This window comes from Tympanuchus pallidicinctus, unplaced genomic scaffold, assembly GCF_026119805.1.
Source record: "Tympanuchus pallidicinctus isolate F22 unplaced genomic scaffold, pur_lepc_1.0 scaffold4, whole genome shotgun sequence".
Taxonomy (NCBI): Eukaryota; Metazoa; Chordata; class Aves; order Galliformes; family Phasianidae; genus Tympanuchus; species Tympanuchus pallidicinctus.
The window spans coordinates 12972047-12999558 of NW_026294758.1; the positions used below are offsets into that span (position 1 = coordinate 12972047).

Genomic DNA, 27512 nt, shown 5'->3' on the forward strand with positions numbered 1-27512 from the left:
TGTTGTTGTTCATTTGTTCGTTTTGAGCAAAATGGTAAGTAAAAGGCATCTAAGCAAAATTTGAAAGTCACCTTGCAGGATATGGACAGGATGAGAGAAGCTAAGTTGACTAAATGAGGGAATTTGATACTCAATCTTTGTCTTTTTCTCCCTGTAGATGAAGTTGTTCATGTTTCTGTTCCTGAGAAGCTCACCTTTGAGGAAGCAAAAGAGCTATGTCGGAAAAGAGATGGTGTTCTTGCTTCTGTTGGAAACATGTATGTTGCCTGGAGGAATGGCTTTGACCAGTGTGACTACGGCTGGCTGGCGGATGGAAGTGTTCGCTACCCTGCCTCTGTGGCTAGGCCCCAGTGTGGCGGAGGTTTACTTGGGGTGAGAACCCTGTATCGCTATGAGAACCAAACAGGCTTTCCTTACCCAGATAGCAAGTTTGATGCCTACTGCTACGAACGTAAGCTTTTTTAGTTATAATTTTCAGTACACTCACTGTTCTATGTCTGAAAATTGTTCACTATAATATGTTTTGTTTCAGTTCTTGAAGTGCACGAGTCCTTAAAAAATGTTTTATCATTATGGCTTTAAAAAAAGTAATAAGAGAAAAGCCAAACTAAGACAAATGTCTTAAAGTAACATCTTGGTACATTGATGCAAAATTTTAAGGTAAGATTTCAGCCTGCTAAGTACTGTTCTGTTTATGCAGTGATATACACTATCCGCAATCACCCTGGGACCTGTGACTGTGGAATGCTATGTAATTCAGTGCCTCACTGCACCCTGATTCCTTGTATGTAATGTCAATGAACATGAGAACAGAAAAAGATGTCTTCTTTGACTAAGGGAGTGACTATCATCTAACCTGATGCTCTATTCTGAATGATGGCAGTAAGAGAGGCTGTTTACAGATTGCATTTAGCCCTACCGATGGAAATGCCAGTAATCTGGAGGCTGTCATTGGATTCTAGACATTTCCTCCCATCATATTTTTTATGCTTCTAAAGCAGTTTTATGTTCTGCTCTCACCCACGTGATGTTTCACGTACTTTTCAGCTGGCACTGTGGATTGTCTAAATTGCCTTTCTTACTGCTGCTTTTTTTTAATCTGATATTTTCTGAAGCACATCAAGTATTTGCCACATCCATCTTTAAACTGCATCAATCTAAATCAGATCTCCTTCATGCCTGTCAACTTTCCTTGGTCTTTGGGGTTAAATGTTCCTCTGCAACCTCTTCCATCTTCTGGTCAAGCAGCCTGGCTCTGCTGTTATTATGGTGCAGTCTATCCCTGCACAGATTCCATTTGTCTCAAAGATTCCCCAGCTTCTACTATGAGCTTCTCTTCCCTTTACCATTATCTCACCTGTGCACTGCAGGTCTAGATCCCTGCCTGTCTCTCTGACCTTCCTGGAACTGACAGTGCTTCACATACCACTATGGAGAACCTGGCCTCATCTGCCCAGCCTCCTTCAGAACACCTCTCTGACAATTCTCTCCATCCTCACTGATGATTACTTACACCGCCACCTCCCCTCCACTTCCAGATAACTTATCCATCCATCCTATGACGTTAAACATTTGAGCTACTATGTAGACCTTTCAAATACTGCACACCAGATAACTGTGTCAATTAGCAGAGGATTCTATCACCTTGTTTCTGTCCTTTATGATCCCTTCTATCACAGGACTGTTCCTGATGCAAGAGGACACTGATACTATTAGAAGGTCAGTCATGTATAAGAGGTTGGAGTTTGTGTCTTCCCAGCTGAATGTCCTGAGTCTTACAGGCTCCTCACCAACACAGGAAGGTCAGACTTCTCAATAATTTCCCTACAGGCCTCTCTGGTGAAGTTCCTGTGGTTACAGACAGTGCTTTTGGCACTAAGGAATAAAGACTGCTTGTGTTGTATTAGTCTTTAACTAAGAAAGTACAGTTTGGAGGGGCTCACTTCTATGACTGCAAGTCACCATTACTTGAAATTTGCAACCTATGCTGTCCTCAGTTTTGTCAGTGATGAGCTAGTTGAAGATGTGAATCTCTCCAACCAAGGCACTGAAGGCTCCTTTATGAACAAACCTTACTGCTTGAGAAACAAATCCCAAGATCTAGTGTAATGTTACAGTCTGATTGTTCACACACACTTGAACATGCATTTTTAAATTTTTATTATTGTTATTTGTTGCTTGTGAGTTAGATACTGCAAAACTTTGCATGTAAAGGTAGTCCTGGAGGACTTCAGAGGAGCTGTATACCAGGAATAAGGACTAGTTATGTTAGGAGTGTGTTTTAATCTGCAGGGCATAATTTTGTCATGTTACTCCTTCTGCCACTTCATATTTATTGTTTGTAAGTTGCAGGTAAAATTAACTAGTGGACATAAAACTCATTAATCCCTCTAAAAAACTGAAGTAAGTACTGAGTGATTTGCTTATAGTCCATGAGTATGGAACTTTTAATGTGAAAATAAAGAAGACCATACCAAGCCACCATAATTTATTAAATAGTGAACTTGAATTCTAGGAATTTTGATTGCAGTCAACATTACATCAGACATAATTAAACACTGCTAGTTAGATGACTCAGGTTTTGCCAAACATATCTTGATTTGTGCAGGGAAAAAAAAAAGAAGTATAATGCTGAATTGTATGTACTCCCCTTCATACTTGCTGAAAACTCTCCCTCTCATAAGGTGCTTAGAATTTCTCAGAAACCATCTGCAATTCTCCATTGCTTTTGATAAAAGATTTGTGCATGTGTTAGTGAGACTATCTAGTGGTTTGGTCTTTCACATCCCAGACAGCTTCCTGAAGTGGCAGCTGTAGTGAATCACTCTGCTGGTGGAGCCAATCCCTTTTCGGGGACAGAGGAACAGGGAAAAAGTTAAAAATGGCTCTGCAGCATAGCAGGAGATGTGAATTTAAGTCTTTGTTTCAAATGATCCTTTATATGGAAGTTTCATCTAAAGCTTCCCAGTCAGCTCTATTTCAGCATGACAATATACCACATCAAGTCCTCTATCCTGATGCTCTGAGTGCTTTCAGCTTGATATGAAGTCTAACACAGTGATTCCTGCAGTGCCAAGAAACCAAACATTCTTCCCTAAAACCTTGATTCTTTGCAGTTAACTCTAATAGATTGCCCATAGCTCTTAATATGCTCATTAGGTATTTGATGTTACAAGACATTTCTGTGGCTGAAAAAGAATAAAATGGGGAAGTGGCTATGCACATCTGCTACAAGAAAAAACACTGAGTTCCTCTGCAAACAAGGAAGGAACAAGTTGCCTGTTCAGATAGTACCAGTGCCAAAGGTCTGCAACACAGATGTTCATACAGTGACCTGGGGTTTTTAAAGCATCCCCATACAGTTTCCTCTGCCAGCAAGGTTCACATTGATCAAGCCTTGAGTACTGTGCCCACATGTAGATATTCTGTTTGAAATGCAACAACAATGACTGAAGACCTGCACTTCTACTCATGCTGAGCAACACTTTCCACCCTGAGCAAGACCACTGCAGCAAATGCTGCCCAGCACCAGAGTCTAGCTCTCAAATTTACATGTACTTTAAAGCAATAGGTCTGTGGCAAAGCAGGCAGTTGTTTGAATCATTATGAAGACAAGTCTTGAGTTTAAGAAAATGGATACTTCTTTCTTCAGCCCTCCTTAAAGTCTTTACTCCTAACTTGTGATTGAATGTATTTAAATGGAATATCACAATATATTAATTTTAGATTGCAGTAGAGTTAGAAGAAGCCTTAACTGATGCATTGAAAATCTAACTTTCAGACTCACATGATCAAAATATGTATTAAAAAAAAGCATAACTCAACTGTAAATTAAAACCAGTAGGCACTAATTTCAATAAAACAGCTGACCTGGACAATATTTAATAGTGAAGTTCAACTTTTGAACTTCAGCTCTTTTCTGGCTACATAATTACGTTGTGCAAAGTGTCTTTACTTCTGGTAAACAGAAATGGTCTAGACTAGTAATATATGATTTAAAATCTAAAAATCTTGTTAAAAAATAACAACCCTCTTCACTTTGATCAATCCTTTTCTTATTCTACAGAAACCACATGGCTTTGAATTTCTGAAACATTATCCATGTGTTTCAGCTCATCCTTTGAGTATTGCCAGACATCTTAGGGTTTTTTTGTTTGTTTGTTTGTTTGTTTCTATCAACAGTTTACGGGATGGTTCTGCCCAGTTCTGTGACAAGTGGGGAGGAGGGATCCGCAGATCCGCACCTCTGGAAAAAAAGGAAACAGGAGACCCCAAAATAATTAAAACAGCAGCACCGATCTGAGGAGAAACAAACTAATTTACTAATATGTTATCGGAATGCAAGATAACACACTATAATACAATATAATCAGAATTGAAGCTAATAAATCAAATATAATGAGAGAGAGAATGTCTGAAAGGGTGGATAGGCCTCACCACAACGCTGGGGTGAGATGCGCAATCCGGCTGAGCAGCAGCAGAGATGGGAGCAGTGCCCACGATGAAGGGCAGGTGAGAAAGAGCAATCAGGTGACCCTGCCAGGAGTTAAACCTCCTCTCCCTGACCGCAAGGTCCCCTGGGGAATGTAGTTCTTCTTGTCTTCAGGGCAGGTACCCAGGACTTGAGCATTGATAGTTAAACTCCCAGTGCCCCACATGATGTTATGGTGTGGAATACCGAAAGCCAAAAATCACAAAACCATGACAGTTTCTCTAAGAGGTGCCAAATCATGTATCTGATAAAGCTTAAAAAGTTTCAGATTAAATTAAGTACTTGAAGCTCCCTGGAGACCATCTTCAAGGGAAGTTTTTCAGGTGTTAAACTATAGGACTTCTAGTCACGGTTCAAAACAAACAAACAACAAAAAAAAACAACCCATTAAAAAAAATCCACGCAAGAATTAATGGTAGAACAGCTGTAGAACAACTGATAAGAGAATAAAACATTGCTTCAGCAAAAAATTCCTTCATTTTTAATTGGATACCTGTTTAATATTTCATTGTTGCATGGAGCTATAGGGTATTTATTTAACCCCATTCTCACCCCAGCCTCTGTCTCTTCATGCTTAATTCGGTGGAGTGTGTGGGAACCTTGCACAGACTTCAACAGACTTTGGATTAGGCATTTTATACTGCATTATCTGTAGAATAAATTGTGCTCCAGAAATGCACTAAGCAATATCTGTGCAGTTTTTGATGTGCATATCAGTAGCAAAACTGAAATAGATACACACAGAGGTCAATGAAGCTTTGAAGAATGAATGCACGTTTTACTGAGAAATGCTGGTTTATTAAAGCTGAATACTTTCATAGAGCTGTATGGTTTTTGTGAACTTCTCAGTAAAACAGTTTTTTGTTTGCCTCAAAACATCTGTTCGACATTTTGGAATAATTCTGCTCTGGATTGACCATTTTGTTTCATATTTGCTTTTTCATTTTGACTTTTTATTTCATGCACCTTCACTGATTCTCTTTCATTACACTCTTTGGTTTGGCTTTATGATTTCCTTTTAGCTGGGAATTGGGAAATTCTGCATCAGAGGAAGCATTTCCTTGCATAGTCACCCATGAACAGGGTCTGTGTTTGGTTTTTTTTTTTCTTTCTTTTTTTTTTCTTTCAGAAGAGCTGCATCAGGAGTCATTTCAAGTTATCTACTTCTTGGGTCTTGCTGATTTTCTGGGATGAATGGGTTTTGCTCATTTGCTGCTTCATCTGAAGTTCAAAATCAGTGCATTTTTTACAAAGAAATACAGGAAGCTACAGTCTTCATAATATGCAGCGGGAACTTATCTTTGTAAGACCCAAAGGGAAAATACTTGTCTCTATGCAGATTTCTGTCCTGTCAGCCCCAAAGCCTTTCCAATCTGAACCCTCTGTTTCTTATTATTTTATTTGGTGTGTTTCATTAGGATGCGGGTTTTGGTAACTTGATAGCAATGTTTTCTATAGAAGTGAGAAAAAATTAGAAAGAAAAAAATGTCCTCCAGCATTAGCCATCATGACTGCAAACTGCTGCCCAGGAGCATGAACTGTTAGCTTGTCTGACAGCAAAAAGGATAACATTTTTAGGCATAACTCAAAAGCTGGCAGAAACACTGTTGACTATCTGTTTGCTGTGTGTTCCTTGGTTTTGAAAACATTAAATAACTAAGCAGTCTTATTCTTTTCCACAGCAACCATCAATGACTGTATGTCCCACCTATTTTATGGATGAGAGATTATTTCTAGCCTCATGTCAGGGGCAGCATGGAGGGAGATCTGTGGGTTTTTGGTCAGCTTGAGAATGGCTGCAGAAGGTTGTAGACTCAGCGATAGTGGTACTCAGCACACAACAATGTAAACATGGATTAAATTTAAAAAAACTGTTTATCTTTAGAGAAACACAGTAGAATACAGATTTTGTCAAAGCCAGCGTCCTCCACCTCTTCACAGCTCAGTTTAAGTGTCAGCATGGGCAAAATAACTTTGAGCAAGCAAATGTTTGTAGGTGATGGTGCTGGCTGGTATGTGCAACAACGTGGGCTGTGCTCATGCTCCTTTTCCCTTTGTGGAGTCGAGGCCTTATTGCAACAAAACAGTTCTCTGGCTTTCATTATTTTGCTCAGATGGCGGATTTCTATGCCTCTTCCAAGTATGCTGTTTAGCCAGACCTACAAAGCAACAGAGCTGTCCAGAAATGTCTAAATTCCCAGGCTCCCTGCAGGGTCTGTGAGTGAATGTCATGAAGGCTGTGAAGGAAGGCTGTGCACAAGGACAACTTCTAGTGTTTCTTATGTCAGCCTGCCATACTTACAGAGTGAAGGGATTTTGCAAAAGAATTCAGAGCACACCAAAAATAGGCAAGGAATTCTCTGTGTCACACACCTCCCTGATACCTGTAGAAGGAGGAGGAGGTGGTGGCTGGGTGCAATTTAGCCTTTTAAATATCATGTGAAGTATAAAGACAGGATTTGATTTACCCTGGACTAAGTCCTGTAATCCAGCTACAGCCTTTTGGTGTCTCTGGAGGTACAGCTTCAGGTGCATGCACTTCTTTTGCCAAAGAATGCAAATATGCATTTCTCTGAGAGGTCCACAGGTGGGTTGCTGAAGCACACCCCTGAGCACAAACAGTGAACAGGAAAGGAAAGGGGACGCAATGGGAGGCATTTTCTTTTCATCCTCTTGGATAAAAAAGGTAGAGGGTCTGTCCCTTTGGGTATTTAAGTACAAGGAGGACAAATCCTTTTTACTCTTTATTGCCTGTGCTCATTGCTTTGGGAGCTGCATACCACCCACGGAACATACAGGTAATTTGTCTCCTTTCACAGTGGGTGGCAAGAACAAAGCACTGACATTTTTTTGTACCAGTTCCTGACTGAAGTGACAATCTTGGCTTTCTTTATTCTTCCATCATTTATTTTTGCAGCCAGAAAACAAAGGTTGTTTTTTTTTTTATTTAGTGCTGGAATGTGGACTTTGTTAGGAAGAGCTGAGTAAAGAGGCTTACCTAAATTTTGTATCCTTTGGCAGTTTAATTATAAATAACATGGAAAGAGAAGTACTTTTTGCTATTGTTCTTTCTGTGGGCAGGCAAGTTAAAATTTGTTCACAGAACCACATTTACATCTGGGGAAACTAGGGATAACATCCTTCCCCCCTTAGCTGCCTGACCAGATATTACAGAGCAGTAAATATATTACAGAACAGCATCTATGTTTATAGAGCTCATGGTGCTGCTGCCCATGCTGCGTTGTTAGCTGGAGGGAAGCAGCCTTAGCTGCCAATGTCAGGAGGATGCATAACCTTTCTTTCTCAAGTTTTTTCTTTCAAATAAAGTAGACTGCCAACTAGTTATTGATTTGAATTATTACTTTTAAGAATCCCACTTAGTTTCTCTGATTTTGCATGTATTTTTTAAGTGAAAAATGACACTGCATTTAGATTTTTCATTATTTTTCTTATTACATTTGGCTGTGTTCTGATATCAAAACACAATGTAGGTAACTGGGAGTATATTCCTAGAGTAATAGGGAAACTGTATAGCTGTAACATCAGATGTTGAGGCCTCCATATGATATCGCACATCTCACAGGTAGTGAAGGGGTACCTAGTTGCTGTTCTACTGACAAATCTTTGGCTCTGTCTGCAGCCCAAAGTTCCAGTTTTTTTTTTTTTTCTGTTCTGATCTGATTCTTAGACTTGACTTAGACTATTCTTAGACTCCAGGCAGTGAGGTTCTGCCTATTGTTTAAACTCCAGATGGGGCATCTTGCAGGGGAGCATTCAGAACTGTGCTGGTGCTCGGGCAGGTGGCAGGGAAGGAACAGACACTAAGAGCAAACTTAATGAAGCAGCAGTTATCACAGTATGTATACATGAAACACAGCAAACTGCTGGTGTAGGCATACTCAAAATGAATGGAAGATGTCCATTAAAAACCATTAATTTGGATCTTTTCAACATCAGTGTTATTCTGGGAAAATTTCTTTTGGCTTCTGTGATTCATAGAAAGAATTCAGCATTTCCAGGTTTTAGTGTGACTTAAAACTTTTTATGTATTTATATATTTTTTAATTGTCCTAGGTGCTGACAATAACTTGAAGAAATCTCTTTTTTATCTATAGGGTCTATGTTCATCCAGGTTCTTACATACATACCTAAATGTAAGCACAGAAACAATATTTCCAAGTGCAAAGAGACTGCATCAGTGGCTCATTTTAGACACATGGTTAAAGTTTTGTGGAACTGATTATGCTGAAAATGTATATATAAAAGTCATAATGTAGATAATTTATGTAATCTTTTACGAAAGCATTTTCTCCTCCAAGAAGTACACCTAGATATCCTGAAAGTATTATTAAATAGAATAGAACATATTAAAATCCTTTCTTGGTAATTGCAAAGTTAAACCATGTATAAAGTAGTGCATTGTGATTTCCTTGAAAAAATATTAAGTTTTAATATTACTCCATTATTTTAAATCCTTCTTTAAACATTAGTGGGAGAGAAGAGGAAGAAAGTGCTGTATAGTGAAAACATAAAATAAATAAACAGAGAATGAAAATGTGCAGTATCTTTATGAAACCATATACTCCATCCAAAATCAACTTAATTCAGACTGTTCAATATAAAAAGAATTGATTAAAAACCTGAAAGATAGTCTTTGATATGAACAGCTGCTGGTGAGATAATTTGCTTTCTTGTTGCTAGCATGTTCATGAATATTATTAGGAAAATCTGCCTCATGTCTTGCATAAGAAGAACAGAGGAGATAGCATACTGCATGCGTGTTGCAAGAAGTACAGTAATACAAAACATCTGGGTGAAGAGTTCAAACTGATGTTCATTCTACTAAAAAGGCAATCCTCTCTTTGGTTTTCTCTTTTCTCACAGAAGGAAAAAAAAAAAAAAAAAAAAAAGAACACTGATAGATTTCTCCAAGAAACTCAAAACACAAACTCAAAAAAGTCTGTGAACCTGAATAATGTGTATGGAAAGCCTTATATATCACATTTATCACATTTATGATGAAACAGTTTTGGAGGCCCTAAAGTTTATTTGAACCTATGCTCTATGTATGTTGGCAATTGCATGTCTTGGAAAAGAGAAAGTTAGTCTGTTCATTGATTAATTATTAAAATTATATATATATTACTTATACCAGTATATGAATTCACATTTGCTAAATCAAATACACTTACTATTTGGCCAGATTTACTGCCAGTGTACTGATTTTATCGCTGATAAGCAGATAATTATAGGAAACAAAAAGTAACTGCATTTTGGGCATGAATCTGATCTTTTGGCACTTGCAAACACTTCCAGGAGATCAGGAAGTTACTTATATTTCCCAGCCACAGGAGAATTAAGTTACTTTTCACTTCACTGCCTATAAAACCAACTTTTGCACCCTCATTTTTATCTAGCTTTGTAAAAGAGTATTAGGTACCAATATTCTTTCCAAGAGTGCTCTTAATTGTCTCTTCAGGGAGAATAATTGGGCACTCAATTGATGATATTTGCTGCAAAACAAATTCAGTTTTCATTAAGGAAATGCATCTTGTGCTTGAAAGGGATAATATGGCAATATGTTTTGTGCTTCCTGCTTTGCTGTTCAGAGGAGGTGTGTGACAGATCTGTGGTTCTTTGGTGTCAGCGCAGCAATTAACTGCTGCCACTCAGCAGAGCTGTTCTAATTTACTTTTCACTCCCTGCTTAGGAAAAGAAACTCCATGCCTCAGACCACCCTGCACACTCAGTGATGAAAAGCATAGTACTTTTTAAGTTGTTGATTTTGGGAGCAGCATCTCATATTCAAAGATCATAGGTACTGAAACAAATAATGAGTATCCTCTTCAGGTCATAGGACCCCAGAACTCAAAAGTCACTGTTATTAAGGCTGTGCTTTGCTTAGTAAGCTTTCAAGAGTTTTGCTCCTGCTTGTTCAAGTGCTCAACTTTGGCCTACAAAAAATGTGTATAAGTGGCTAAATCTTCCTTATAAAGCAACACACACATGTACACAAAAGATCAGATATATGGTAGAAACTAAATCTATTCCTTTTTCTGCTGGCAAAGAACATCATTTTAAACACAGCAATATCCTGCATTTTTACCCTCATAATTTCTTTTTCACTTTCACTTCTTCAAGAAAGCTGAAATATAATTTCTATTTCCTCATTCCACTGCTCTGTAAATCCACCTACATATTCTAAGCAGCCAGCATCTGGCTAGCAGCTTCTGTCTCCTTCAAGGTAGTTCAAATAGCTTTTTTACAAAGGTGACATTCTCAAAGTTTTGTGTGTGAAACTAAACAAACATTTGCATGACCTTCACTTGCAAAGGCAAAATCCACATGTTCAGTATCAAAGGCTCACCCATTTAGGCATAGTGGTGTGAAAGTAACTGAACTGTGCATACATACTGGGTTTGCTTGAGAATAAACTGTCACTATACAAATATATATGGCTACAGTTGAGCCTTCCTAAATATTTTTTCCTTGTTTACATTCCGCTATTTCTGCATACTCTTAACTCCTTTAATTTTTCCAGTGTTACTGAAGTCCCAGGTCATTATCTGGAACATCTTCATCTCTGGGCCAGGCAATAATAATCCGGTTTCAGAATGCACTTTTCTCCCAATAAGTAACTGGTATTCATTCCTTACAATAGCTAGAGTTTCCTGGTCTCTTTTACTATCTCAAAGTAGTAAAAAGAACCCTCTGGTTTCAGGCTGGAGTCACAAAATATTGAATCTGATTTGATATTTGTGTGTTGGAGGAATAGATTTTTTTTTTCTTTGCTCAAATAGATGTTTAGCAGTATTTTCTTAGACACCAAATGTCTAATAATAACTGACTGTGGTAAGTTACTAGTTCTCATATATGCAATCTATTTAATGCATCCTCCTTGTGCTTGGTGTAATGCTTTGCTCTTAGCTGGTGTCCATCCAAGTTTTCTGACTCTTAGTCACTTGGAAATGAACATGATTTATGACTTCCACACCCCCCACCTCTCTATTCCTGTTGCTCTTCTGAAGATTGCTGACCTAGAAGAACTGGCAGAAGGGGGACATATCTACCTAGGACTTTTCCTGAGTAAATCTTGCCTTCTTGCCTTCCACCTTTTTCAAGAGTTTAAATACCATTACCAAAATTTGGAGTGGAATGATTCATTTCCTGGTCTGGTGGGATAGCAATCTGTGGCAGGATTGGACAGAGAAATGGCACCAGGATCGTCTAAACCATCACACTTTGGTTCATTGGAATGACCAAAGTCATTGTGAGGGTAAAAATGCATTTGTGCCTACTTAGCTATCCAGCATAGCTACCCTTTACTGCTCACATCATTTAGGAGGTTCATCGCTCTGCTTTTTCATGAGAATTCTGAGAGTTCAGCACTCTCATGGAAGCACTTCTGTTTGTGAAGGAAGTTCAGTTATATCTTTGAAGTGTTCTCCAGAGATCATCATCATAGCAATAAGTTTATGGACTTATGGTTTACTGTTCTCACCTTTCCCCGTAATCAGAATTTCTCTCAATGTAATTTAAAGCAGTGCAGCAATTCTTGCATTTTAATACAGAATTTTCTGATGGTATGTTTGTTCCTGTTTCTCAAGCGTGCTCTCCTGTGAGGATTCCTTTTTGCAGTCAGTAATTATGTGCTGAAAATAAACTGAAGTGCTGTTTCAGTCTCCTTATGCATTTGAGTTGTATGCTATAGTAAGCTTTGAAGAAAACCCACGGATTTGCAGTACTACTCATTTATGCCATTGTGGAATAAACTTTTATATGTCCTGATCAGTACTTAGCTGTCAAATGGATACTTGTATAGTATTAGGACTCTCAGAGATAATTATATAAATAACAGCTACAAAGAATACTGCTCCTGTTCTCATTTCATTTGACATTAAGTTACATGCAACTTAAATAATATGATATTTATGTCACTCAAAGCTCAGTTGTATGCTCAACACTTGTTGAAAGCTTATTTGCCTCTATACATATTTCTCAATGTAACATGTAATTTCTTCTAGGAATATGTGAACTAATTGAAAATGTTGGTAATCTTACTGAATGATTCCTTAACTTTTCTTTATTCTCTCTCTCTCTTTTTTTTTTTTTTTTTAAAGGTAAAAAAATTGTATCAGAGCCTACAACTGTTAAGCTGGTTACAACTCTGAAAACTGACAGTGTGAAACTATCAACTGCTAAAGTTACTCTTAAACCTTCTGTTTTTGAGAGTTCGGTTACTGAAGTGGCTGTCACCAAAACAAAGGTCCCTGCTTGGGAGGAAGCAACCCTAGAGAATGAAGATACAAAAATGACTACTGAAGTGGCTGAGGAGAAAAGGGAAATGGAGGTGCTTATGGAGAACATTAAGTTAACCACCCTTTTACCTCAGACTGTCACAGATGGTGAAATAAGCCCTTATGATACGCTGGGAAGGACTGAATATGATGTTTCACCTAGGTTAACAGAGAGCACATCTGCAGCTTTGGAAGTGGAGCACACTTACTCTGAAGCAGAATTGTCCGAGGAACAAGGTAGGTCTGAAAGCACTGAGGACGCTTTCTTGACCTCTGTAGTTTTTCAGGATAGCACAGCTGTAGCTAAGAGTTCCACTGGTTCGTGGGAAGATATTGAAACAGGAGATACACAAAAACATGATGCTGATAATCAGACTGAACAAATAGAAGTGGGTCCTCTGATGACAGCTACAGATAGCTTGGTACCAGCTTCTCAGAGAGAGTTACCCAGGACAGGGACTTCAGTTTCACTAACAAAAGAAAATCTGTATCTTGGTTCTCACTCAACAAAAGAACCCACAAAAAAATCAATGGAAGCAAAATCTGACAAGAAACTTACAACTGTTGTAATCCCTAAGGCTTTATTCACTGATCAGTATGATCTTACTACAGAGGGGGAGGGAAGAGAGAGCATGTACACCATTATGCCTGATAGAATTTCTGGCGTGGCTCTGGTTAGCATCGCAGAATCTGATGTGCCTGCTGTATCAGAGACACTCATAGATGAGCTTGCGGTAACCACTGGACAATCTTCTACAGCAGATGAGTCAACTCCATTCATTAAATTTAGTTCGTCTGCAACTGTGTTTGATAATGAGGCATCAGCTGAGGGAAGCAGAGAGGATTTAAAAGATGTGCATCACACTACGTCATCTGGAATACCTGTATCCTTTTCTGTATTCACTGCCAATGAAACAGGATCTGTTCTCACAGAAGGTACCATTGCCCCACAAAAGTTTGAAGAAGGCATCACGTCTGTTCTTCACTCATCTCAGCAAACAGAAGGATCAGCTATTTTAGAAAAGCAGGAAAAAACAAAGGAGCCAGAAGTGAAGACAATAGATGATAAAGTCCTTTATGTCACAACTGTTTTTCCTGCTTCTGTTAGTGCAAGATCTGAGGGACGTTTCATAAGTGAGAAGTTCACACACACTCCTCCAGTTTCTGGCATGTGGCTACAGACAGATAAGGATCAGGGCTATATAACAGAAGAAATATCTCATACTAAGAGAATTGAGCTAGACTCTGAAGATGGTATCTCTGGAATGGAGCCTACATCATCTCCAGAGCAAATTATAGAATATACAAAGCATCTGAGAGCTTCAGTTTCATCAGTAACGGATGAAACCAACACAAGCATGGAGACAGCAGAAACAAAAAGTGATGAAGAAGCTGTATCAGCTGATTTTGATTTGAGTGAAGGTACTACAGATGTCTTGCAAACAAGCAACTCTTTAGATTTGGAAAAGTTTACTGTATCCAAAATATCAGTGGATGAAAGTAGTGGAACATTTAAATCGTTTAGCTCCTCTAGTGGTACTGTGTTACCAACTGCTGTGCCCACTGTCCTGGAGGTGACTGATCATGAAGCAGATGAAACATCAGGACATGTTATGAAAATGACTCTTTCTACCCCAGAAGGTGAACAAAGAAAGGCTACTGAGAAATCACCAGCAACCTCTGCTGAAGATGAAGTCTCTACAGGGATGGAGATCTCAAAACACACAGTGACAGAAGAAGGCCAGACAACCAGTGTGACATCCACTGTGGAGAAGTCAGTGGCAACACTTCAGGAAAGTGGAGGAGAAACATCTGTTGGCTTAGGAGTAACAAAGGAACCCCTTAAGTTTACAAATTTAACTGAGATAGAGAATACATTTCCACAGAGAGAACATGATATTTCACTAGTTCCAGTCACTGTAGGTAGTGAGAACATTGGAGTTACTGATCAGACTTCTTTTGACAATATCATTCATACTGAAGCAATAGTAACAAGTGCAAAAGCTAGTGAAGTTTTTCCAAAGGAGCTCTCCACAAAAGATCAAGATAGGGAACTAGGTACTGCCACAGGGTCTACCTTGTTTGTGACATCTGTCCAAATGCGTGAACAAACGACGACAGCAAGATTTGAATCATCTCTAACAACCACTCTGGAAAAACATGATGAGACAGGTTCAGCCTATGATGAGATGTATCCAGCAACAGAATTATCAGTGCCTGCATTAATGCTTACAGAATATGGACAAGTTTCAGGGCCTGTTGTAACTAGCACAAGGTCTTCGCATCTCACAGTGACTCCCAAGGCTGAGACTGCTACTGAGCAAGAAGAGAAGATTACAGAAGCGATGCCTGTAACTTTTGGTACACAGGCAAAAGTGTATGAAAGCAAAGGAACCACCACAAGGGAAGAAGACAGAAATATAGGGAGCTGGAGTTCTGTGTTGCCCCCCCATAAGATGCTGAGTAGTCCTTCTACTGCAGGAAGCATTAGTTTTCTGACTTTGGAAGCTTCTCCAAGTCAAACTCCAGAAGGTTCAGGAATATCAGAAGAGCTGGAAGAAGTCAGAACAGTTCCATTTTCATCTAAGGCAACAGTTAAAACAACTGTGCTCAGTGATGTAGATACATCATCTGTTAGTGCTGTAGAGAAAATTCAGCCTACCTCAGCATCCAAACCTTTTGTTTCTCTCAAGACGCCACGTATTATTCCTGAGGAAGATGAGGAGGTAACAAGCAGTGACGTCATAGTAATTGATGAATCTATTTCTGCAAGTAAAGCCACTGCTGAAGATGATCTGACAGGAAAGATGGTAGAACCAGAAATTGATAAGGAATATTTCACATCATCAACTTCTACTGCAGTTTCACGTCCTACTGCCCCACCCACAGTGATGGAGGCCACAGAGGCCTTGCAACCACAAGAGATTACTCCTACTTCACAGCCTGATAGTGGAACTGACATAAGATTGTATGTTATTCAAATCACAGGCAATGATACAGGTAAGATTTTGCCTTTTAGACCTGCAATCCATCGTGATGGACAGTGTATCATAACAGGCTGGTGTGACACTTCTAGAATATACAGGAAGTGCTACTTGGATCACTGAAGCATGCAAAGCACAAGTTTTATCTAGACAACAATTTGCTAAGTGTTGGTAGGTCTATTTTTCTATCAATTCAAAATGATTGGAAAAGTGTTATATATATGGCTTCAGGTGAGGTTAATTTCTATGTAAGAATAATATTGAACTGTTACACTTCCTATTAAGACTAATGGTGGTTATATTCCAGTTTTCTTACTTAATGTTGTCACGTCACTGATTTAACTTCAGCTATCTGTGGAACAAGCATTTTAATTTCACAGCTTCCATTCCATGCGTTACTAGTCCTAAACAAAGCACTAGATTATTTTAACATTCCATTAGTCCGTAGCAATTAACAATGCCATGTACATGTAGTCAGCTAAAAAAGGCTAATGCATCCTGCTGTGTCCTAAGATGGATCTCCTGTGATGTTAGAGAAAGGTTTCTGAAGTTTTCTTAGATTTTTTCTACCAGTTTTACAGAATCTGAGATGTAAGTTGATGTAATTTTTTGCAGTTTCATTCTATTTTTTAGCTGATGACATTGTACATGTGTATGCAGCTTCAATTCCATGGGTATCCAGAACAGAAACTTCTGAAGTAACAATGAACTGTTTAATTTTATTAAGAATATGTCTCCATAATTCAAAAGTTGAAGAAGCATGTAAAATGAACGTTACTTAAGAAGCCTTGGTAAAACCTTATTTTTAAAAATTAGGTGTTGAACATTGATAAAAAGGAAAGAGCTCAAATATCTAGTATGTTCGGTATTGCATTCTGTTTTGTTTTTTGTTTTTTTTTTTCAACAGAAACAGTAAAAATTCATTCTATGCTTTTTATAGCTTAACTGTACGTGATGCTTTTGAATGATTATGCAAGAAACTTTTGTCATTGGTTCTTTGCCATAATCTCCTTATTTTGAATAATGTATCCAGCAGAAATTATAATTTATGGAAGTCTGGTAGACTGGTTTTATTCAGTTTATGGTTGGTAGAATTATGTTTAAAAATCAAGAGGCAGAAGTAGAACCCTTGAGATGTGCTGTATTGTTATTTGACTTTCCCAGTGGACTTTGTATGTTTATTTACTTTGTGCTTGTTACTGTACTTTATATTTACTAGACATAAAACTACACAAGTCATATCAGCAGTGACTGAACCTATTTCAGAAAACAATAGTTATTTTAAAATTTAAGCACTGCTTTTGTTTCTGTGACATATTATCTTTATCTTAACTGAAGACATAGTTGTTGCCAGTGTCTTGGAAATCTCAACTGAATGAGACAAAAGCGGTAAGTCAGAACAGAATTTCTCAAGACTAGAGTAAAGTTACATGTTTTTATCCCTTAGGAAGTTTGGATAATTCTGTTTAACAAGTAATAGGAGGACTGCGTAGTAGTGAAATAATAGTTTTCTCTGTTCCATTGTTGATTTATACAGTAGTTTGTTGCACAATTGAGTAGATGTCTTCAGGCAGCTGTTTGTTCCACATAGATGGGAAGTAGTAGGATGGTTTGGCAGTGTGTGGAATCTTCCTGTCTTTTCAGATAATGCCTACAGTGTATGATTCGGGATTTTTCTCGGTCTCCCTCAGATAGTCTTCTTTATGCTTTCTTTGGAATGCTGTGGGTAGGAATTAATCCAGTTCCTAATTTCTGGACTACCTAAAGAACAGCAGATCAGTGCACAGCCATGATTTCTCTCACTGGGGTGATGTAGTCCTCAGAACAGACTTTATTCAGGGTTTATCTTTTGGTTCTTCACAAACATTTTTCTAGTTATACATGTGCATATTTTTGATGGTTATATGTTGAATTAAAGTTTACAGCCTTAAAATTCTGCCCTTAGGACTGATATAGTCTATCAGCATAGGAAAAAAAAAATCCTAGAATAGTATGGTAGTATCTTCATTTTGCTTAAATAATAATAGGATTTATCAAGTACTCAGTGAAAGGTCAAGAAAGAGCTTTATTTTTCTATTTTCATGTGTGACAGTGATAATTCCTCCATTTAGATATTCAGAGAGGAAAGCCACCCTATGCCTACTTGCAACAAGTTAAATCAGAGCTGCCAAAGATTTGTTTTGTCTGAGGATATGGTTTAGGGCTTTCTTTTCTTTCTCCAGAAATGAGAGACTGTGCTTGAAACAGACTGCCAAGCCAAGTTTCACTTCATTGTTATGCAGTCCATAAACTTTTCTTTGTACTGAAGAAAATGTATATAGGAGGTGCTAAAGAGGAATGAATTTGGCAAGTATTACTAACATATGCCCTTCACACAGACACAGTTCAACTTCTTATTCTTTCATTGTTTGTCTGAAAATTGATCTGCAGACATACTCAAACTACGTAAATTGTGCCTCTGATGTTTTGTTCTCAGCTAAATGACAGCAAGACATAGTTTTCACTATCTCTTACTCATAAAACAGGAGTTTTTCCTTTTTTGCTTTGGCATTCATTACAAGGCAATACAGTTTAGCATTCTTAAATAAAATAATCAGTGGAGAATATCAGAGAAGGCCCTCATGATTTTAATGTCATTATCCAGAAGTATATTTTTAGAAATGGCAATTTCTTTTTACCTAACCCTTCAAACAGCAGCTGTTGTGGAATAGTAATGGGAAATCTGCTATATAAAGGGCATATATGAATGTGTATAAATGAATGTAGTATTTTCCTTCTTGTGTGTGCACGAGTGTTGGAAATATCGTTGGGATTAGTTTTTTTTTAATCTTTCTTCACCACGTTGCCATTCAGCTTTCTTCAGAAGCAGTACTCAATGGAAATACATTATCACATTTGGTTCCCTAGCCACATGGCTACAGTATAGTCATGCTATTATACTAACAGCCGAATAGCACTCTCTGCAGTTCCATTTACCGTCTGTAGTGTAGTCATAACACTATTTCTGTGGAGGTAATGTTGTCTTTGTGAGAAATATTTCACACTCCACGAAGAGGACTCACGCCATTAGCTATAGGGAGGCCATGGGCATCTCTCCTGTGCCCATTGAAGTGAGGAACATTTCCATGGCCACACTCTGTGATGAGGAGGAGAAAGAGGGAGGATTTCTTGTGCCTTTCTACTTGATCTCAAGGCCTTGCTAAAGTTGCATCACCTTCATTGAGGTGCTTTGAAGTCATCGGCTGGAATGTGCTGTAGAAGCATGGAATGTGTTATGGATGTATGGAATGTGGGGGATATGGTTCTTGATTATTATTGTAGACTCAAGCTGCACTTAAAAGACTTTTAATATTGATGATGTTAAAGTCAATTGAATCTATTGACAAAGATTTCAGGTTCTGTTATACTCTACCAGAATAATTTGTAGTGGTACTGTATGTAAGTCAGATATTTCTGATTTTAAATAAAATAGGCCTTTGAATTTATTGAACCAGCCATCCAGGAGCAGTTTCTCCTAGTAGGCTTCTTTTCTCATGCCATCCCTGAGCTTAACAGTTCTTCTCCTAGCTTTTAAAATGCATGCTTGCAATCCATTAAAAATTTCATAAGGGAAGTTTCAGTTACTTTTAGATAATTAACTATGGAAGCAGAGTTAGGGGAGTTGGAAGGTCATCCTCATTAGCTTAAATTCTGATAAATACACTCAAATGCTGACAGGAAAGAATGCAACATCGGATGGATTGAACAACTTGTTTCTATCAGAATATGTCACCTTTCAGTGAGAAAATGTCATGTGTAAGCAATACACACACTTCCATGTGTGCACGTGTGAGGCAGGTGCACAGATTTAAGAGGAATATCAGGCATGGTGTTTCTGATGGGCTGTGGTAGGTGGCCATGTCTGGATTGGATGTTCCAATTAGTGAGGAAAATATATTTGTGTTCAGGGAAACGTTCCTTTGTTTTTATTCTAATAAGAAGGATCATGCACATGTTTCATGATGGAGAAAGCCTGGAACTTCATTCTCCTTTACGAAGCAGTAAGCTGACACAGCAAAGTGGCTCTCATCCCAGTGTTGACCACATGAGCACTTCTTCGTTACATAGGATAGGACAAGGGAATCATCTCTTTCAAGGCAAAGAGGGAAGTCTTGTTCCTTTGTATCCTTTATTTCCTCACAGATCTGATATGTGTTGCAGTTATGAGCGCTGGTGCTGTTACTGGAAGGTAGTGTATCAGCAGCTGGGAATAAAACAAAAAAAAACCTGAAGGAACTTTTCAGCTCATAAAGATTTTATGGGCTGAAAAATGCTTGTGGGGGTGTTGTTTAACAGTGATACTGGAAACATAACTCCTGTCTGTATCAGGAGTAATTTGCACACCTGCATTTTTTGGAGACATTTAAAAGTCTTTACTTAGCGAGTGTATTTCAAAGCGCTTATTGGACCCTGGGACTCACACCAACTCTGTCTGGTTTCTTGTCCCCTCCAGCTTTGAGCAGAATGAAATTGCAGAAACTTGTGCTCTGTAGTTGAGGAATTTTATGGAAAGAGGGTTACAAACCTTTGTGTTTCAACATGTAATTCCCTGACATGCATATTTATTTCTTAGTAGTGTAAGAAGATTGTGAAATTTGGAAGAAAAGGAGTACTGTAGAATGCAAGATGTTAATGAGTCATAGTCGTAAAGCTGAACAAAGGAGGCAGAATAGGGTCTTTGCAGGTCCATCTTAAAATTCATTTAATCCTTTTGTTCTTCCCTGCTCCCTCTGGAAGGCTGTCCCAGATCATTATGACTCTCCTAAAGTCTGATTCTAATATCTAGCCTGAATTGTTTCTTGGCCAGTTCAAACTCGTGTTTATTCTTGCCAGCATTGTCTTTAGCTTGAATAGGTCTTTTTTCTTCTTGACACTTATCCCTTGATACTTTTATTTCTCTGTTCAGTCATAGAGAATAACCATGTCCCCTTTCAGCCTTCATTTTTCTCATTACTGAGGAGAGAGTGAAAATGCTGTGGGATTCTGCAAGGAGCAGGATCTACTGCTCAGGGTTGTTGGGATGGTGTTGGGTAATGGTGTGAAGAAGCAGAACTACATGGCTCCCAGCTTTCTCCATGTAGAATGTGATCACATGTGATCAAGCCATTTTAGGAGCTTGCAGCATCTGTTCTTCTAGCTGTCTTCACCTGTACCCACACTGTTGTCTTTTAAGTTGCTTTATTTATGTCTACTGGCAAATACCTAACTGGACACTGTTCTTTGTAGTAGGTGCACGTGTGCTACGTGCAACTTTTGGTGTTCTTTTCAGAAATTATTAACATAATAATTGTTGTGTTTGAGAGTTCTGCTGAGGGAGAAGAAACCTTGACGTTTATGTGCTGAAATCATTTATGTCCTCCTGCAATTGATAGATGTGTGCTACAGAAACATTGTTTATGCTTAGGAACTGTTTCAAATCAAAGCTTATTGTAAAGAAAAAAATGCTGTCCTGCATAAAGCATTCTCCTTCTTTATGCAGTGCCTGCTAATGCACTCAAACATGTATGGATAGAACATCTCTGCCTGCACAGGTTGTTTAGCTCTCTTAGCAACTGTGTGATTCCTGGTATCAGTTGTGCATTTAAGAGAAAGAGAATTGAAAATGTGCCTGAGCATCATGGCGAGCAAAATGTCATTTAATTTTTAAGTGTATCTCTTCCGATACGGTATTCTATGGCCATGGTTCTATTGGTACTGTGTTGAGCTAAGCTCATTTCTGTTGGGATGTTGGAGCTCTAGTAAGCTGAGCACTAGTAAACTTCCTGTCTTATTAAATACAAAGCCTCCTGTTTATTTAATGGAAACTGGACTAGTCTGCTTACTAACTGATTTCCAACTGATATTAAGACTATGGTGGCTGCTGGCCTTCACTAGCTCTGGAGTTGGTCGTATTCCCTGCTGTTTGCAGCAGTCAGTGGGCATGGTTTTATTTCAGCTGATGAATTATTAATGCAGTCTTTCCTAGTGGTGTTTTGTTTGGAGCTCTGGGTTTGTTTGTTCAGCTAGGAAAGAAAAATGCCTAGTAGTTTTGAAACACGTTCTGAATGAAACAGGTCTGTCTGTATTAGATAGCTGCTCAAATAATTTTCATAGCCTGAGTGACTGAATTCTCTGTATCTTGTAAAATGTAGAATACAGATAGCCAAATTTTTATTTTGTTTAGAGTAACTCAGGCTAAACACCAGCAAACATGGCCAGATTCTGATATCATCTTTCCTGGTGTAATTACACCATAGTAATTACAGTGAGGTGACTGAGAGCAGAATTGTTTAGGGGACAATAGGAATGTCTTTATAGCATTCACAGCTTCTCTTTTGTTCTATAATTAGTTACATTTTACTTCAAAAGACACTTGTATCATGGGGAGTTAAAGCAACATATTTAATTCTAACTGATAGACCTGTTACTTAATTAAGCCAGTTAGAATTTTTCTGTATTAGAATATTCATGTTGTACTGATGCTGTGAAGGATGTTTTAAGGAGTGCCATTAAGTTGGTCACTATCACATATAAATCATAGTTAAAATTCACCAGCAAGGATGCCTGACATGGGAGAAAGTGCTAACAACAAATAAACTTAAAAAAACCAAGCTCCCAACCTCTTATACTTTGAAAATAACAGCTCTGTGCTAAAACTTGATATTCAGAAGCTTTCACAATAAACTAAGTCTGTGAATTAGTAAGAAGTTTTTAAGCCACTATTGCTGGCTCTTCCTGCAGTCTTATTAAAGAGCAATGATTTCTTTTTTCACATTCCTTTATAGACTTCCATAGATACAGGGAACACTGCCCTCACATTAAATACTGCTCAGAGGATGCATACACATTCCCTGCTGTTTTTGCATTGTTTCCAAGGAAACGTCTCCGTCCTAGACATAGGGATTACACATTTGTAGCTTTCTCATAGCTCTTTGTTTATTCATGAGACAAATGAAGGAATTTTATTCATAGGTACAATGTAGTTTTTCATTCATCTGCTGTAAAGGAAGAAGAATTCTGTTAGGAGTTTTGTTTACATGTGAAGAAAGTCTTTAAAAGTCCTTTGGCAGAAAAGATGAACTGTCATTTACATGGAAACTATATCTACCATATGATTCTTTATTTTTTTAAGGAAGGTGATCATCTGTTCCAAAATTTTCTGAGCTTAGTCCCTCTGTAAGAAATCTTGCTACTTACGATGAGGATATCAACTTTTTTGCCATTTTCAGAAAACATTATCTATACTGTGTTGCTTTACATGAAATGTTAATGGGATACAGTGAAATTCTGATTGAATACAGGATATAGTCCCAGGAATATAAATAAAGATATTTTTATAAGTGCTTCAAATAGTAAAGCTCTTAATAGAAAATCATTCCTTTAAGATAGGACGCTTTGTATTTAGGTCTGATAATAGCACTCAAAAAGTGTTTGCAATATTCTTTCTTTCTGAGTGCATGGTTTTCTTTTTTTGCTGCTGTTTTTTGCACATTTTAGATGTAATTATTAAATTCACTCCTGCTGATCCAGCTAGCCTTTTCTATCACCTTCTGTTTTTTAGTGTTTAGATGATAAATTTGATCAATAATATACATAATGCCTGCTGGTTTCTTTCAGGAGGTTTGTGAATTATTTCCTGGCACAAGTCAAAATGTGTTTTCAGTGTCTGCTACATATTTTCTGTAGCCTTTGGGAACATGTAGTTGAAGTCATCCATCTTGATCATTGGAGTAATTCATGTTTTAAAAAAAAACTGCTTGCTGAATTGTATTAGGGTTTGTCTGATCAGTCTTATATTACTGTCCTTGCTTCAATGAGGATAATTCAGTAGCAAAACTCATACGGACATTTCTCTTCATTAATGATTAGAGCTGAAATTTCTCCTCTCTCTCCTGATAAGGAGTTGGAAGTTTTGTCTTCTTTAGGATTGATTTTGTCTTTCAGAACCCTATGCTGTATTTGATTACTTCTTTTTTTTTTTTTTTAACTGTAACCTTTTGATTTTTTATCATCCAGCGAGAGTTTGATAGTTTCAAGTTTGAGTTTTTTGGCATTTGAAGAAGAATTTCCACATACTTGATATAGTTCTGTGCCAACATAAAAGGGATATGCCTATATGTATACAGAATGACATTCTTTTAATATGAGAACTTATAGTGGGATTTTACCTAAATTATTTCTTTTTCTTTTTTTTTTTCCCCTTTCTTTGAGGTGATGACTGAAATGACTCCTGGATTGCTCCTGCATTTGCTATTTAGGCTTGTAGTGAGTCACCATTAAATATTGCAAGCAAAATTCAAAAGTCCTGTGGAAAAGTTGTATGGTCCAGGTGACAGTTTAGGAGGCAATTAAATTATTATTGATAGAGGAGGTTGCTTTCAGATAAGACCTCTGTAGTTATAACCTCATTCTGGAGTATTTCTGCTCTGCCAGGCTTCCTTTTTGACTGTACTTTTCTTTCTGTCTCATTTGCTGTGCACATGTCCCTGCAGACTGGAAAAAAGTGTGAGGATCAAAGACATCCCAAAGTTGATTCAGAAAGAGATTTTGTATCAAGCTTAGTATCTAGTTTTTAAAAGGCTTTTACCTGCATGGCACTATTCTCCTTTTCCTAAAAGTATATTTGAAAGTTAAGAGTCACGTCTGAGATATTCTGTCAGCAACAGTGGGTTTATACAGTCTTATATTGGTAAAACTGAGGGTCCAATTTACTCCCAAACTGCTTTGGCTTTGTAATACCCAAAGCAATCATGCTCATTAACCCCCTACACAATAAATCTGAAATGTGTGAAGGCTTTTTTATTGTTTTTCTCACACTTCAAGAGATGATACTCTGAACAGCCCATTGAAATTGTGATTACAGAATCTATTCTGTTTTCTGTGTAAGTTTGCAGTGCATAAAATGTACAAGAATCCGTATGCCAAGTAAGTCAATATCTATGAGTACAATCACTCTAAATAGTTGAAAACATACATTTGAATTTAAAGTTTTACGAAGAGAAGTGTAGTAACACAAGCATATGGGTCCTGGCCAAGATTGATTTGGCCCACAATGGACTACTCTAGAAAAGCCTTGCTCGCATTTCAGTGAATAAAATTCAAGCCTTAAAATAGATTGGTGAGTATGGATTGTCACAAAAATAATAGCTATAAATTTGTCCCCAGAAGAAACAGGGGCTGCAGCTGAAAAGTGTGTCTGATTCACTATATTTTTTTGTGCTGTCTGCTTGACCAGCAGGTTTGTGCAGAGATTAAACTGTAAGTGTGCTTATGGAGTGTTTGAGAGATGTTTAGAGAATTTTAGGGGATAAAATTTCAGAGAAGCATCACAATAAATGGCAGACATATGTGTAAACTACTCCAATACTCTGTAGAAAAAGCATTGTGAGCTAGATCAGGTGGGATAATGTGATATATTCACTTGTGCATCTGTATGTGTAAACAGAATGACCTGTTGTAGAGCTTGAACTTTAGGAAATTTTCTGGTTTTATTTTTGCCACATAATCTTTCACCTTTGAAGCAAATGACATTGGTTAAGAAAGTAAAACTGAGCACACGTGTACTCCATAAAACAATTGTATTACTCCTACATTAATATGAAATCAACTTAAATTTTTTGGTAACTAACACAGTAGGGAGTCTACTCTTAAGTTTGTTGCTAAAGCCAAAGATTGCTGACATTTACCATGGGATTGAGCATTAATTACTGGGCGTTTCATGTCTCATGGACATCTGCTTTAGCACTGTGGCTGTCGCATTTTGATGTTTAGGTCCAAAGTTTTGTGGCTACAGGTCATTTTTTTGCTGGGAAGGGGCAGTCATTTCCCACATTAGTAGGGATGGAATTGATTCTGACTTGTTCCAAATGTGTAGTGACAGAAGCATTTTGGGGTTGCCCTCATGTAAATGACAGCTAGCAAAGGGCAAGACCTGTTTCCTTCTTTACTATGGAAGAGTACTCATGGGATCAAAGCTAAAGTTTTGGTGAGTGGTTGTCTTCCTTTCCCAGCCAAATTTTCTGCCTGCCCTGGTGAGCTGGCCTCTGGAGTTGGACTTTTATAAATAACAGGCAGAACGGCTAATCCAGGCTGCACATTTTGCCTTTTTACTTTGTTTAGGATTTTAGCTGCAGAAACGGATGTAGTACTTGCCAGTGGTTTGTTTTGGGTTTGTTTAGCCCTGCAGAGTTTTAGAAGTGTCTTCTCCATGGGCATAAAGTAAAATGTCATTGTTGGAAGGATGCTCAGGAGTGAGACGCTGCTGTCTGGAACATAGTTTTGTTAAAGAAATATTGGAGCAGAGAGGAAATGGGAACAAAATAGTTGTTGTTAGGATATTGTATGGCAAATACTCACTCGTTATCCAGGAAAGTATATCTTGCACTTGCAGGGGCTCAGACTTGACACTGTAAAAGTGCTGTTTTTAACAACTTGACATTTTACTCAATCTGTTTTTTCTTAACAAGCTCACCATTGTGTCAGGGGGGGAAAGCAGGAAGCAATGAGGCTGAAGGAAACGCCAAAGGCTGCCAGAAGGTTTCATGATACTCTTTTATAATAAAACAGTTCCTTTATTTCTGACATGGTTTTTGCATCATCATGTCTATTACTCCAAAATTTGGCAGGGATGCTGAAACAAAACGATGCAGTGCAGAGCCTTGTGCAAAACAGATGTCCAGATGAGTGACACCCTTTACACAGGTGTTTCTGGTCATGGCCAACAATTCAGTCAAGTGTGAACATGTGGAATGGCATAGTTTGAAAAAGGCTGCAGCTTAATGCCAGCAATTGATACTAAGGCTTTCAGCAGGGCTGTATCTCACATGAAAATAGAGGTACTCAAATAAGGTAAAGCAGAATGGTGAAGTCAATTTAAGTAGACAAAGCTGACCACCCACCTTGAATTGCTTTCAACTCCTACCCATCCAGCTGTACACAAACTCTTCCTTCCCAATATTTGCTTCCAGATATTTGCTTGAATGATTTAGATTTCTTTTCAAGCTCAATGTATAGAATTTATATCTGATTTTTTTTTTTCTTTTCTTTCTTTTTCTTTTTCTTTTCAAAATGACTGATGTGATTTAAGGAATAGTAACTTCTCTTTTGACTGTCAGATGGAAAGTAAAAAATTTTTTTTATTAAACTTGATTAAAAAAAAAAAAAAAAAAAGCAACCAAAAAACCCCAATGGAAATGTACATTACGTCCTTAAAATTTTCTAATGGGAGCCAAAGTTAACAAAACTTACATAAATATATACCTAACTGCGGAGCACTTTCAAGTGAACTAAATAAAACCCTTTATTTATTTAGACTGAAGAGTAATCAAGAAACTGTCTTTAAGTAGACCTCATTATACATGTTGTGCATGTTAATGAAAAGTAAAAGGATTAAAATAATCAAAAGTTTAATTATTTCTGGACTTGTCTTTGTTGTCTTTTACTCAGGTGTGTATAGTAGTAGCCATGTTTCTTTAACACCTCAGACCAGCTCCTTGGCAGCATTCCCACCTTTTTCTGGTGGGGAAGATGAGGTATGCCTGGAGCACTGCTGCACTTTGACCTTGCTTAGGTAGGTTAATGGTATTACAAGATGGCACAAGTTAGAGGAATTGCACATACTGTAGACTGACACTTGGAATTTTCCTTCAGCAGGAAATGTCTGTATTTCAAAATATTATTTCTTTTGAAATGAGATGAAAAGAATAATAATTAAAAAAAAAG

At 37.8% G+C, this 27512-nt stretch overlaps 1 protein-coding gene across 4 annotated transcripts in view; it reads left to right on the top strand.

Moving 5' to 3' along the window:
* Positions 1-27512, top strand: part of VCAN (versican) — a 105457-nt gene that overhangs the window by 38278 nt on the left and 39667 nt on the right. For 2 of the 4 annotated variants that reach the window (XM_052700504.1, XM_052700505.1), the window contains exons 6-7: positions 158-451; positions 12613-15789. In XM_052700504.1, coding sequence (XP_052556464.1) covers positions 158-451; positions 12613-15789 — 3471 coding nt within the window. The remainder of the gene's footprint in view (positions 1-157; positions 452-12612; positions 15790-27512) is intronic. The other 2 variants (XM_052700506.1, XM_052700507.1) reach the window with 1 other exon arrangement.